Source organism: Molossus molossus, unplaced genomic scaffold, assembly GCF_014108415.1.
Source record: "Molossus molossus isolate mMolMol1 unplaced genomic scaffold, mMolMol1.p scaffold_m16_p_3, whole genome shotgun sequence".
In the NCBI taxonomy this organism is placed as follows: domain Eukaryota; kingdom Metazoa; phylum Chordata; class Mammalia; order Chiroptera; family Molossidae; genus Molossus; species Molossus molossus.
The window spans coordinates 28,104,725-28,118,947 of record NW_023425366.1 but is presented as its reverse complement, the minus strand read 5'-3'; the positions used below and the strand labels follow the sequence as shown (position 1 = coordinate 28,118,947).

At 46.8% G+C, this 14,223-nt stretch overlaps 1 protein-coding gene across 1 annotated transcript in view; it reads left to right on the top strand.

The window, feature by feature from the left end:
- The window catches only part of TRIO (trio Rho guanine nucleotide exchange factor), a 342,804-nt gene that overhangs the window by 184,906 nt on the left and 143,675 nt on the right, over positions 1-14,223 (top strand). The window contains exons 12-13 of the mRNA XM_036280916.1: positions 11,266-11,435; positions 12,663-12,837. Coding sequence (XP_036136809.1) covers positions 11,266-11,435; positions 12,663-12,837 — 345 coding nt within the window. The remainder of the gene's footprint in view (positions 1-11,265; positions 11,436-12,662; positions 12,838-14,223) is intronic.

Here is a 14,223-nt window from a genome sequence, read left to right as displayed (position 1 = left end):
GCCGGGTCCTTTGTAAGCGCATGCTATTCTAAAAGAAAGTGCCAAACTCTTTTCCATAATGGATGTGCACTTTACACTCCCATTAGCAATGCATGCGTGATCTCTAGCTTTGTAACATCTCTGAAGTCCAGCATTGCTTTGATACATTTGTCAGTGGGAAAGGTTAAGTTCCAGTGCATGATATTTTGGGGCGTTTGCTTTACATGATCACATCTCAGTAATTTATGTTTAACGTTCAATTCCTTGGCTGGACTCTTTACATATATTCTTAAATGTTTGATTTCTTGAATTTATTTATCTGATGTAGATGCAAATGAGCAATTAAATGGCCCTAATTCAGAGAAAGCAAGAGGAAACTAAGGGCCTAAAATCATCTACTACATCATCAGCCTTTGCATGATTGGGCCTTAGATGTGACTTTGGGCATTCAGCTGCTGCCTACCAGTGTCTTCACATAGAGTGTGGTATTTTAAATTAAAATAAATAAATAAATATATATATATATATATAAATAAATATATATATATATGGTCTTCTCATAGAGGGAAACATTTTAAAAAGATCTGATTATGTTTGCTTTCTTTCTATAAAAATATAATCTTGATTAAATAATTAAGAAAGTAACATTAGAGCATACACTGTCCCCTTACTCATCTGACTGAGGGACCTGGGACAGGCTGCTCTGTGTGTCCTCTGCCTTCTCAGCTGCAGAACAGGGATAATAAAACCTCTAAGGGATGTGATATAACCAAGTGAGACTGCATATGTAAAACACTTACTATAGTGCTTGACTCATAGTAGCTGCCATTTCTTTCCTTCCTCACCCCCATTGTAACTTAACAGAAACAAAATCACAAAGATTTGCATATAAGATACAAAGGTATGAACACAGGTATAATTTGCTATCCTCCTCACTCATCTTTGATCAACAAGAACTGCTTAGTCTACATCAACTAGGGCCCTTCTCAGCATAAGCACCTCACTCTGTCACTTTCCTTAAGGTCAGAAATCAAAGCCTTTCTAGGATACTCACAGCTCCACTCTGTGTCCAGCTCAGTCCTTCAGACAAGTAGACTGTGACAGAGAATTTTTTTTTATTGTATTTATCTTTACTGTTGAAAGTATTATATATGCCGCCACCCCTTTTGCCCCATTGGTCCCCCTCCACCCCACCCCCCTCCTTCTCTGCACTATTGTCTGTGTCCATGGGTTGTGCACATATGCGTACGTGCTTTGGTTAATCTCTTCCCACCCTCAGCCCCCTCCCCTCTGAGGTTCCCTGTCTTTCCCTACTTCCTTGTTTCTGGATCTATTTTGTTCATCAGTTTATTTTGTTCATTAGATTCCCCATTTAAGTGAGATCATGTGATATTTGTCTTTCTCTGAATGGCATATATGTGGAACCTGATGTTACAAAGAATCTTTACTCACAGCTACATTCATTTTGGCACAAATTTACTTTGTAGACATCACTGAATACTTTGTTCCCAGCCAAAGCTGTACAATAAAGGAATTATTTTTTTCACCAGATCAATATTAATAAAACATTTATGTTGAACAGTGGGAAAAGAGGGAAAGTCCTTTTGTAAGAATAATTTAATTCATGTAAAATACTATTTTTTCCTATAGAATGGTTTAAAGCTTATTTAAATTCATGAGTTTTCTATCTCTTAGTATTGGCCCCATGTTTTCAGATAGAGAACATTTTTATGTCAGCAGAGAATTTAGTGCAAAAACATGTAGGGAATTCTAACATAACTGATATACTAAGAGTCACTTAGTAGATAATTATTAGGTGAATTAAGAATATATTGTATTCTCTTTATTTATAACTCAATATTACAACAGGGATTAAAAATATGTAACTGTGCACTGATTCCAAATTTTATGATTTCTTGCTGAAGGGTCACCTACAAATAGAGACTTGTAAATGTCTGCTTTAATTAGTTGTTTATAGATTGGCCTCAATTAGTCTAGTAATTGGAGGGTGAAACACTTTAGCAGAAGGTCAGAAAGTGCAACAATATAGGTCTTAAAATTCCCAGCTAAAAATGGATGGATATGTCGTCTCATTTACTTGTTAGACTTCTTTTTATAGGGTATTCTTAATATTCTTATTTTCTCAGTGTGATACTCAGCTTCACAAACTAAACGTGATCTTCGGTTAATTGAGAGAAGAAATAGAGTATCCACATGTATTTCTGACATGGGTTGTTACTGATTATTGTTCTTCCTGGCTAAGTGGTAGAAAGACTGATCACCAGCAGTATGTTCGTGAGAGTTTTGTCAGGAAAGCTTCCAAACTCCAGGTCACTTAGGCTCGTAGAGACTTTCTTTTGTGTGTGGTTTGTTTTTGTGTGTGTGTGTTGTTGTTGTTTGTTTTCTCTTCCTTTTTTTAAAGCACAAAATTCTCAGCCACAAGATCAAGGAGGGGTTGGGCTTCCTGCTTGGAACCAGTTCTGTTGATGGATACAGGTAGAGAGCAGAAAAGGTAGAAAGGATACAACTCCCACTATACCTTCTCCTCCTCAAGGAGACTGTTCTTCATTCGGGGTTGGAAGAAGCCAAAGACCAAAATGGGTAAAGATTTTATAAAAAACAAGAAAAAGGAGTTATTTCTTCTAAGTGAGTTTGTCTCTTCCAAGACAAATTAGATCCTCAGATAGGGAGAGAACTTAGTATTAGATCACCAAATTGGGTCCATTGCTCTCTAGGGGACTGTGGGAAAGAGAAGAAATGCCAGAAGGCTAAAAATGCTCTTGTGTTTTTATAGAAGGTGGATTTAACATATTGCGCAGGTTGAGGTAATCCCAGGTAGAGTGGGAGAAAAGGCAGTTTATAAACAGCCAGTAAAGGAGAAGTTAACAAACAGGCCATAGCATGTTAACTTCATTTCATTCTTTACTGTTTTCTGGTTTTATGAAGGGCTTGCAGTGAAATTAGTGAGTATTTGGCCAGGCCTTTGACATTTAATTTATAGACAAGACAGAAAAATATGGGCCATTTGTTGGTACAGAATTCCACTGCTGACTGGCCGTAGAAAAGAATCGACAGAGGGTATGCTCCTATACTGATCTCCAAGTCGAAGGTGCTAGAAAGACAGTGTTTGCAAGGGCAAGATATTGCTCATACTCAGTATGTGAATGAGGAAGTAATTTCCAGTCCAGACCCACAATCACAGAAAGTGGTGATGGGAAATGGTAGACCAGTTATCTCAGCTGAACCCAAGGCCCAGCAGACAGATGGTTTTAATTCCTACTGTCACCTTTCATCCGGGAGCAGCCTGAACAGTTTGTCACGCCTTCGAACTGACTCCACTAACTATTCAGAACTTTTAACTCGTATGTAACAACGGGAGAGATCGCTCATTCAAACTCGGGAATCCTGAAAACTTGCCTTTGTTATGTTGAGAGGTGTTCATCTTGAAAACAGGCAAATTGCCACACAATGAGGACAGTCTTGGTGCCACCGCCGAAAGAGCCACGGCTGCGTGAAAACCCTGGCAGGTGAGACTGTCAGGACGGGTTGGTTAGGGGTCGGCGTCAGCAGGGCTGGAGGACGTTTCCGGTGTCGTTGTGGATCTCTGTCCCCAGCAGAAAGCCCGTGAGTGATGGATAGGCGTGGAAGGCAAACGTATCAAAGTCTAGACCAGGGTCTGTCAGCCGTATCAGGTAATTGAACAGGACCCCAAAGATCTCAGCAAGGGTATGTCAAAATCTGTCACAGAAATTTCATTTGTAGGTTTTTAATCTATGAGTCTGTTCTGAATCAGAAATACTAACAGGCTGGTTACAGAGTAAGGGCTGTATGGGCATTAAACAAAACAATAACCTTACATGTGTTCATTGACAGTGCCTATTTTAATGGCATGCCCCAAAAGAACATATTTGCTATAATGAGTAAAAGCACAAGGTCCTTAAGTGGGGAGAGGTGGAGGGGAGTTGCCTGCAGCTCCCCAGCATCTGCTTTGAAAGAGGAGATGGTTTGGGGGAGAGGGAGCTGCTGTGGATGGAGCTTGTGCAGGCAGAGTTCAGGAGTCAGTGTTAGCCTTGGGGAAAGGAGGGCCTGGCTGCAGAAACGACACCATCTCCAAGAGTTCAAGGGGAATGGCACTTCGACCAACTGCCGAATATTTCTGAGACATTGGTTGCTTTCAAAGTGATCTGGGGAGGGGAGGAGCTTTCCCCAAACCCGACACTTTCAGGGAATGTGTCTTATCCTTCAAAGATTTTGGGGAGTAAAAAGGAAAAAAAATTACCTTCTCAAAATCACCGTTTTTAGCAAGTTAGACTTCATGTGAATATCTGGTGTTGAGGTCCTGGCACCAACCTTGATCTTGGTGTCAGCCACATCCCCTGAGCCTCACCTGGTCCTCGCTCACACATCGTGTACTTGCATGCTCGGTGCTGGGATGCTCACATGGTGTCTCTTTAACGTGCGGGCTCCCTGACATGCTCCTTCTCTCCTCATGTGCATATTTGCATTGGTATTATTTCATGATACCGACTTGGATTTTCCCAGCCCTATACATCCTTCATAAATTTCCTTTCATCATATTAAGAGATCTTTTATCACCCATCCAAGAATAACAAGATCCATGCACAACGCACCAAGAATAACCAGGTACTGCCGAAACCCTCACTCCTCCCTGGTCTGGGTGACAGGCATGTGCACAGAAGTGCGGTAGGTGGTTTCAGGTGGAAGGGTGTGCTGTGCTGCTCACGGCTGAAACAGTTCCCCTTTGATTTCTGTTCCTCGTGTCTGAAACTGGATCTCTTAATATGTGCATAGTGGGTGCCTCTGAAATTCCACCTGCGAGTTGCCATTGAAACTACCTACTTCTGCTCGCTGCGGCTTTTGTACTTCCCACGCCGCCTTGCTGCTCACCCATCCCCCTGACACCCGAAAGGTTTTCTTAGTCATAAACAAGAGTAGGGAAACTGATGCCAACAGCAGTAGCTTCTGTTTATAAAGCACTGTAGTAACTGACTTTCAAACTGGCTTTGCCAGTTAGCGGAGACATATATGGGAACGTGATCCCATTTCATGGATGAGCAAGCTGGAGGTAGAGAGCTCCGAGAATTTCCCAAGGTCACACAGGGGATCAGGACCCACACCTGGTGTGTTGTGTGCAGCCTTGTAGCCTGTGTACAGACCATGCATCTGAGAGGTTGCCCCTAGAGCAATCCCCAAATCTCAGGGCTTCGATTCTACCACCCTCAGAATCGGGGTGCTCAGTCCTTTCCTGGGATCCTCACCTTAGTGAATTCCTCGAGGAACCCTCTTTGGTGGGTCTCCCCTCCCCAGTTAGTGAGGAAGGGGCTTTCTCAGGTGGTTTCTCCCAGCAGAGCGAGGTTTCTAGGTTTCTCCTTCAGGTTCCACCCAGCACCATTTGTGGGAAGGGTGCAGCTGGGTTAGACTCAGCCAGACACTGGATCCAGGACCAGGCCCTCCTGGGTCTATCACAGAAGGTTTCTCCCCAGAACCCCTTGTGTCTCTCTAGTCCTGCCTTCTCTGTGGATCCTGGTCCTTGACCCAGGTCTGTACACATCTGTACCCACGTGTGGGCTGGGTTCAAGTTCTCTTCCACAGAATACTCCTGGCCACAGCTCAGAGGGCCTCTAGGGGGCAGCATTGCCTAACTCTGGCTGCCTGAGAAGCCCCAGGCCATGGCCACAGTTCTCTTACCCTGCAATCCACACCACGGAGAACTTGGATAGAATGCAACTCCTTCCTTGATGCCGAGCGAAGGTTTATCTTTTTTTTTTTTATCCTCACCCGAGGACATTTTTGCATTTTTTGTTCAGACAGAGCGGGAGGAAGAGAGAGGAAGAGAGAGAGAGAAACATCGACGTGAAGGGACACATCGAGTGGCTGCCACCCGCACGACCAACCAGGGCCGGGGACAAACTGCAACCGAGGTACGTGCCCTTAGCGGGAACCGAACCCGGGTCTCTCTGTACCGCAGGCCGATGCTCCAACCGCTGAGCCAAACCGGCCAGGGCTGAAGGTTTATCTTTTATTGTAAATAAGCAACATGCACAGAAGTTCCATTTTTTTCCTTACATTTGGTAAGTTTATGGTAAAAATTTCACAGGCCTCCTAGAGACTTTTTTTCTTTGCTCTGTTCAGGGTTATTTTAGAACTCGTATGTACCATTTTCAAAGCTTAAACATAGACTTTGCCTGAAACCCACTGCATGGCGAATACATCAGTTCATCTCCTGTTGACATTAGAAAAGGCCTTTTCTCTGAGGCTTTTTCCTCCAGATTGAATGAGAATATTTCTGTTGGACCAGACAGAAAAATTCTAAAGGGGCAGAGGGCCTTTGGGCAATTCTACATCGTGGATTTAGATATAACCTTATTTCTCCTACCTCGGTTTTCTCCCTTTTTATCTGCACAGCCGCTGCCCTTCGCTGGTTCCACTGGACATGTGTTGAAAGGTCCCGGATGTTGAGGGAATAAGCTAGTTCTAAAAAAATTAGTAGGAGGAAAGGAAGAGGTTTCACTCACGGCGCTTCCCCGGGAAGCAAGGGGAAGTGATTTCTATAGACTCCAGCAGCTCATTCCAGCACCTTGCCTCACGCTGCCCTATTTTTAGCATAAGAAGTTTAAAATGTGGGATGGTGTTGAATTGACCAGACTCAGTAACACATTTTGAACAATTGGTAAGAACTGGATACGTTTTGAAGAATATCTAGAGAAAGAAAGCTATTAAAACTTTGTGATTCTTAGCATTAGAAGATTTTTCCTTACAAGAACAAAACTAATAATAGTGGCTAACATTTACTTATTTCTTCACTCTGGTATATCACCTCTGGTCTCCTGGCAGCCTGTGAGTGGGCACTATTACTGTGCCCATTGTATAGAAAAGTACATTGACACGGATGCAGGCGAGGAACCACCCAAGGTCGCACCTAGGAAATGCTGAGTCAGGGTACGTCTGGACTTAAACTCCAGCAGCCTGACTTCAGAGCCCATGCTCTTCGTTATTATTGCATGTTCCCCCCTGGGAGACGTGTCTTACTTTCAGTACACGGTGGCAGTGGAGCCGTATAGAAGCACAGCGATGCTGTGGGCCTCAGGAGTGGGTTTTGAACCCCTTCTCCTCTTCACATGGTGTAGAAGCAAGACTTGTTCAAGTGATGTTTGATGGTAATAGTAGTGGTAGTGGTAGTATTTGCTGGAGAAGAGGAATTTTGCAGACACCTCCACTCAGACATGCCCCCCACCACACATCCTGTCCCACAGGCTGGGTCATGCTGGGTCAGAGAGGAGAGGGCTAACCCGGCTGATTGCATAGGAGTGGGAGGTACTTAGGACACCTGTATGTGACCTGTGTCTTATCCGGGACCTGCAAATTCTCTACGCTGTCTTCATGGATGTGGTTTGGCTGAGATGGCATTGTTTTTCTAGGGGGCTTTTAAAAACTTGCACTTCTGTTTTCTCAACAAATTTAATTTCTACTAATGTTATGAGATACTAGCTTTGAAAAGATGGTGTAACTAAAACTGGAGGCTGCACTGGCTCCAGCCCTCGGCCCTCAAGGACCAGTGTGCAGTGTGATGTGTCCCTCACCCCCCTTCTGTGGCACAGTCGGCGTTTGTGGGAGAGCCGGCTCCTGCACCTCTCTTTTCAGCGATGCCGGTGTTTAGACTACATGAGAGAAGAGCATTCTTTTTTGGATGTACATGTGCTTAAATTATTCAGCTCTACATGAAATGCTGAGGGAGCGCGATTTCTAGAGACTCAGCAGTTTGGTACGCAGTGTGCCTCCTTTCATTCCTTACCTGTTCCCCATTGTCTGCCCGTCCGTTAGCTGCTGGGGCTGAGTCCCAGGCAGTGTGCTTGGGGGACACTGGGCTCCGTTACACATTGACCACGGGGCAGCTTCAGTGCCCCACGTGTGTTATGGTGGAAGATACAGCCAAGACTTTAAGAGAAGGGAATGGGGTGTTTTTTTAGTTTCTGTTTCAGCAGAAGAAGCGCAGTTGCAAAGGTTCACTTTTTCATACATGTTGGTCCTAGGACAGGACTCAGAGGGCGAGAGGGCTGCTGAAAGGTTTTCTCTGCTGGGAGCAAGGGGCCACTGACCTGCCCTTGGCAGGTGAAAGGCAGGTTACCACGGAGGTGATGAAACCATTGCAGCCAAAAAGTCCACCTGTTAGATAACATATCATGGATGTTTTTGGTTAAATATTTTGACTGGATAAAATAGCACAGCCTTGTTTGGTAAACTATCCATTATTATTCAGAACAGCCTATCTGGTACATACTTGGTTTGTTTTAGCAAATCTTGCTTCTTCAGTTAATTTGAGTGGGTCATTATGCTTAGGGTAATTAAATTTGTACAAAACATTGCTGATCATCCAGCGTTCCTGCACCCCCATCTCTGGCCATCTTAGTAACTTCGTGAGGGCGGTATTGACACTCTCGGGGCCCCTGATGTAGCAAAGTGAGTCTCAAAGAAATGCCATGATCTCTTGGGCCCAGAGCCAACACTTTGTTAAAGCATTTCTCAAATTCATAATCCTGCTACTACTACACAGTATAGAACTAGAACCTATAGAACTAGAAAGGTTTGTCATGGGAAATATTAGAGCAAATTTGGGAGCTTCCTCGTGGTTATAATGCTGTCATCCTTCCTGCTGTTTATAAATATAGCAACCATGTTCATGAGACTTTAAAGGAAAGCAAAAAAGAAAAAGAAGAAAACCCCAACAAAGATATGTTATTGATCATTTACCCTTTATAAATGGTACAGAACATTAGTCCACATTTGGTGAATCGATGAAGCCATTCGTTATGTCAAAATACAATATCAACACAGTGAGACCAGGTCAAGAGGCCTCCTGTCTGATACTGGCTTTGCCAGTACGTGGGCACTACCAGTAGGCTTGCCCATGTTGTACTTCATCAGCGGGGGCCTCTTTCCTGTCTATAAGCTCAAAGAGGTGAACCAGCGATCTTTCAAGCTCCTTTGATTAAAATTCTTAGATTGTATGAAATTTGAGGACTTATGCACAAACATGATTAGGTAATGTGAGACAAGTTAACAAATATTATATTTAACATTTAGTAACATTTACTCTTAGGACCCCCCAGGTAACTTGACTAAAAAATGAGTCCTGGGGCCGCACTTTCCGTATTTTTAAACTGACCTGGCATATTTAAAATACTCACGGACCTGACAAGAGCCATCTGCTCAGAGATGAAGATGTGTTTAACAACAAAAGAACTGAAAGACTTCACATGGGTTTGCCATCATCAGTCATTAGGGAATTGCCAACCCGAACCATAATGACATCCCACTCATTTCAAGTGGCTAAAATGAAAAGAGCCACCATGTCAGTCTCAGTGAGGGTGTGGGGTGTTGGGGCTCTCTCACTGCTGCTGGGGATGAAAGTGGTGGAGCCGCTTTGGAAAACACTGTGGCAGTTGGTGAAAAAGTTAAACATGCACCTGCCATAGGACCCAACCACCCTATACCCCAAAATTCAGCGGAAAGGAGGGAAAGCTAGGCGCACCTAGAGACTGCACACGTCTAGAGCAGCTGTGTTGGTAGTGGCCGAGATCTGGAATGACCCCAAGGTCACCAACAAATGAGTGGATAAATTATGGGATATGCATAGAACGGAATCCTATTACCAATAAAAAGGAATGAACTATTGACACACAATAGAATGGATGAATTTCGAAATTATGATGCTGAATAAAAGAAGCCAGCCCACCATCCAAAAAGAAGAGTATATATGTCATAATTACATTTACATAATTTTAAAAAGAAAAAGTCATTTGCCCTGGCCAGTTTTGCTCAGTGGTTAGAGCCTTAGCCTGCGGTCCAGAGAGACCCTGGTTCGGTTCCAGCTAAGGGCACGTACCTTGGTTGCAGTTCGTCCCTGGCCCTGGTTGGGTCGTGTGGGTGGCAGCCACTCGATGTGTCCCTTTCACGTCGATGTTTCTCTCTCTCTCTCTCTCTCTTTCTCTCTCCCTCCCTCTCTCTCTCCCTTCCTCTCTCTCCATCCCACTCTATCTGAACAAAAAAACGAAAAAATGTCCTCGGGTGAGGATAAAAAGAAAATGCAAACTAATCTATTGTGTCCCAAAGCAGATCAGTGACAGTTTGGGGAGGGAGGGCGAGATTACAAAGGGCCCCAGAAGACATGGGGTGATGGAGCTGGTCGCTTGATAGCAATGATGTTTTCATGGGCACATACATGTCAGACTTTTATCCAAACGTACACTTTAAATATGCGCAGTTTGTTGTATGTCATTTATGCCTCAGCAAAGCAGTTTTCAAAAAGGATGAGCTTGGGAACGAGACCAGCACACACACTTGTTTTGGCAGGTGTACCTGTGCCACTGTAACAGGCCACCAGGGCTGGCATGCTGGGCAGTGTCGGGGACAGCTCTTGACCCTGCGTCCCCACAGCTCAGGCAGGTTGTAACCCACACGTGTCAGGTCCTGGAGATGATTCTTACATCCCTGAGAAGCAGGAAGCCTTTTCTTCACACACAAACCACTTCCAAGCCACCAGGGTTTGTTCAGTTTAATTGTCTTTTTCGCTTTGCTGAGTCGCTCCCCAGAGACCTGGCCGAGGCGTCGGCTTCCCGGAAGCAGGAGGAGTGCTCTGCTCCCACAGACCTAGCGCCCAGTGTTTCCCCATCCAGGGCCCCCACACCTTTAACGGTGGTGGCAGTGAAGGTGTGTAAGTGGCCCGCTCTTTCTGTGGAAGGACCGAGCTGTGGCTGGTCGACCTCGGCCTGGCCGGGCGCGGTTACCTAGCAGTGCCACATCCGGATCCCCTGCCAGACCTAGTGTGAATCTGTTCCACCCATTGTACGCTTCCTTCTTTTCTGAGGGCTGGAGAGCTCCCATGTCTGTGCGGTGGTTTAATAATTAATAATGGACTGTAATGCTCTTGCTAAAATTAAATGAGAACCATCCAGAATGTGCATGAAAGGATACCTGTCATGTGTAGCAGATGTTGGAGGGGTCTTTTCTGGGTTCTGTTGCTCCCAGATCGAGCCTGGGAAGAATTGGAAAGAGCGACTTTCCATCCCTTCCTTTTATTCCTCTTCTGTGTCAGTCCCTTCAGCTCTCTGCCCCCTCACTTTCTCACCACACGGTTGCATACTGCGGCTTTTGTGCCACTTTCCTGCTGGCTGTCAGCCTGTTGGGGGCACTTGTCACTCAGTGTCACCCCGGGACTGCCCTGGGAGTCGAGGAGAGCTCCCGCCTCACCGGCCTCTCCTTCCCCAGCTGTGGACATGGCTGGAGGAGCTGCAGAAGGAGCTGCTGGATGACGTGTACGCCGAGTCCGTGGAGGCCGTGCAGGACCTCATCAAGCGCTTCGGCCAGCAGCAGCAGACGACCCTGCAAGTGACCGTCAACGTGATCAAGGAAGGGGAGGACCTCATCCAGCAGCTGAGGTGGGCCCACCTCCCTGTCCTCCTGTCTGCACACAGCCCTTTGAAATCCTGCCGGCGATTTCCCCTTCCCCTCGCTTGTGGGAACAATTGCCTGTCATTCTCTGTCCGAGGTAGTGAACAAATCACGCCTGTGAATGTAATGAAGAGTAGCAGCTCTTTCTTTCTCTTCTGTTTTCTCCCTTACAGTTGTTTTCTTTATAAATTTTCTTATTACAGCATTGACTAACAAACCTGCCCAGAATTCAGGTTTTATTAATATCTCCTCTTAACACCTACATAGTAATTACTGAAATTTTATTTAAACCTCGTAGGACAGCATCCTTCAGGCCCTGAGTGACACCCCCCCCCCCACTCGGGCAAGGGTGGGGAACCTTTTTACTGCCAAGGCCATTTGGATATTTATACCATCATTCACGAGCCATACAAAATTATCAACTTAAAAGTCAGCCTGCTGTATTTGCTCAGGTTAATCCAGTGAGGCGTGTGATGTTAGCTGGTACTGATTTCGTGGGCCTTACACAGCCCACGGGCTGGACGTTCCCCACCCTTGCCCCACAGTGTGGTGGGGTGTCCCCCTTCTCAAAGTTGAAACCTGGGCAGGCCAACCTTGGGATGACACCTGTCCCTCAGGTGCTCCTGGGGGCGGAGAGGCGGGGACAGTGCTGGGGCTGAAGCAGACCCCTTTTATTGGCCCACAGGGACCGACGACGTAAACGCAGTCTCACTGCTGTTACTCAGAGGACAGTTTACTGAATTGTTGGTGATAACGTCACGCGGTGTTCACTTTGCGAAGAGTCAGGCAAAAGTCACTTGATAGAGGCTTAATTGATGCATTAAAGTAACCTCTCGTGACCAGTGTAACCACCATTCATAGTAAACAGGTATCATCTATTCTGTCTGCTTAAGGAGAAAACTGGCTGGAAAGGAGACTGCTGAGATGACCTTCCGCAATTACTAGGTCCCTCACCAGAGCGACTGTGGGAACGTGGGGAGAAACTCTCCGGAGCTCCCTCAGGTCTGGAAGCGCGGCTCAGAGGAGGAAGCCGCTGTTGTTTTGTGGGAGGGGCGGCCCACTGCATTTTCTGAGACACGCAGTCCCGCTTCCTGCCAGCTTTCTTCCCCTCGAGGTCCTGAGCTGCCGGATCTGGTATCTGACAATGTGAGACCTGCTCCTCCAATTCCTGTTTGTCTCTTTGAAATCCCATTTCCCTCCTTGCTCCCTCCCAGGGACTCCGCCATCTCCAGCAACAAGACCCCCCACAATAGCTCCATCAGCCACATCGAGACGGTGCTGCAGCAGCTGGACGAGGCGCAGGCCCAGATGGAGGAGCTCTTCCAGGAGCGCAAGATCAAGCTGGAGCTCTTTCTGCAGCTGCGCATATTCGAGAGGGATGCCATCGACGTGAGTGTCCCAGCGTCCCTCTCCCGCCCCTGCCCGCTCCCTTCCTGTGCCCGTCCCTCAGCCTGTGCGTGAGGGGGAGAAAGGAAGGGAAACCGGTTCTGCCTCAGCCGCCTGCCGGGTCTCAGCTCCTCAGCCTGACGTTGGAACTGGTGGAGGCAGAGCGGACAGCGGGGCCCACACTGCACAGCAGGGTAGAGCAAAGCCAGTGTGCAGGGGGTCGAAGCCAGAGCTTCTGGAAAAAGCCCGTCTGGCACCCTTGGTTTGTCTCAGCCTCCATGGGGCACCACACAGCACTCCCTGCCCTGGAAGCAGGGCCACAGTCCTGAGGCTGTGATCCTCCCTCCCACCCCCTCCTCCTCCCTTTTCCTCCCCATCCCCCTTCCCCTTTCTTCTCTGTCCAAGACAGGGGATAAGCTTGGCCTGGGTGATAGCATCTCAGGGAATAAGAAACCCAATTTCCCCCCCCCCCCGCCCCCAGAAGTGTGCTCAGATGGTCTGTGATTCTTACTTAAAACTCAACTTTTACTTATGTGTGACTAGGAGAAAGTTCAGGCTTCTTTTCTTTTTCTTCAGCAAAAGGAGAGTGGTTCTTATTCAGATGGTCTGTGATTCTTACTTAAAACTCAACTTTTACTTATGTGTGACTAGGAGAAAGTTCAGGCTTCTTTTCTTTTTCTTCAGCAAAAGGAGAGTGGTTCTTATTTCTGTGCCAGGGAAGAGCTTTTGTTTGACCCTGATGACGCGCGAGCAGAAGGAAGTATAATTGGATGGTCCTGAGTGTGCCCATGAAACGTGGTGAAAGGAACCAAAACTCACTTCAGCCAACCGGGGAGGGCTGGTTTCCTGGGGCCTGTCAGCTGCGTGGAGCTGGGGGCAGTGACAGGCCGCCAGGAGGTCCCCGTGACTGCGCCCAGAGTGCACTGGGGATGCTCGCTCCATGTTTACTACTTGTCCTGGGCTTAGAATGGTGCCTCGAGGGCACATGGGCCCAGACCCTCCGTGCCACCACAGGCAGGTTCCCTTAGCTGAGGGGAGACCCTTCCCTGAAGTGAGCCTGTGTGGGGGCCCAGCCCTGAGTGGCGTGTGTGGTGCAAGGGCCCGGCCAGGTCCTGCAGGCCTCTTGCGGGGCCCTTTGGTTGGCTGCTTGTCTAAACTTCCATCGTTGTTTTCATGAAAGAAAAACCTTTTTGGCTGTGTCCATTATCATCATCAGTTAATGCCAAGAAAGGCACTGAACCCTATACACGTGCCTGGTTAGAAACCCCGCTCTTGGTCTTGACCCTTAAATCCCTGTGGAGCCACATGGAGAAAGGCGTGCGGGCCTCTGCTGCCTAGGACCATTCTGCCGGCCGGCCCGAGGCCCCTGCAGGCAGGTTCTGCCAGCCT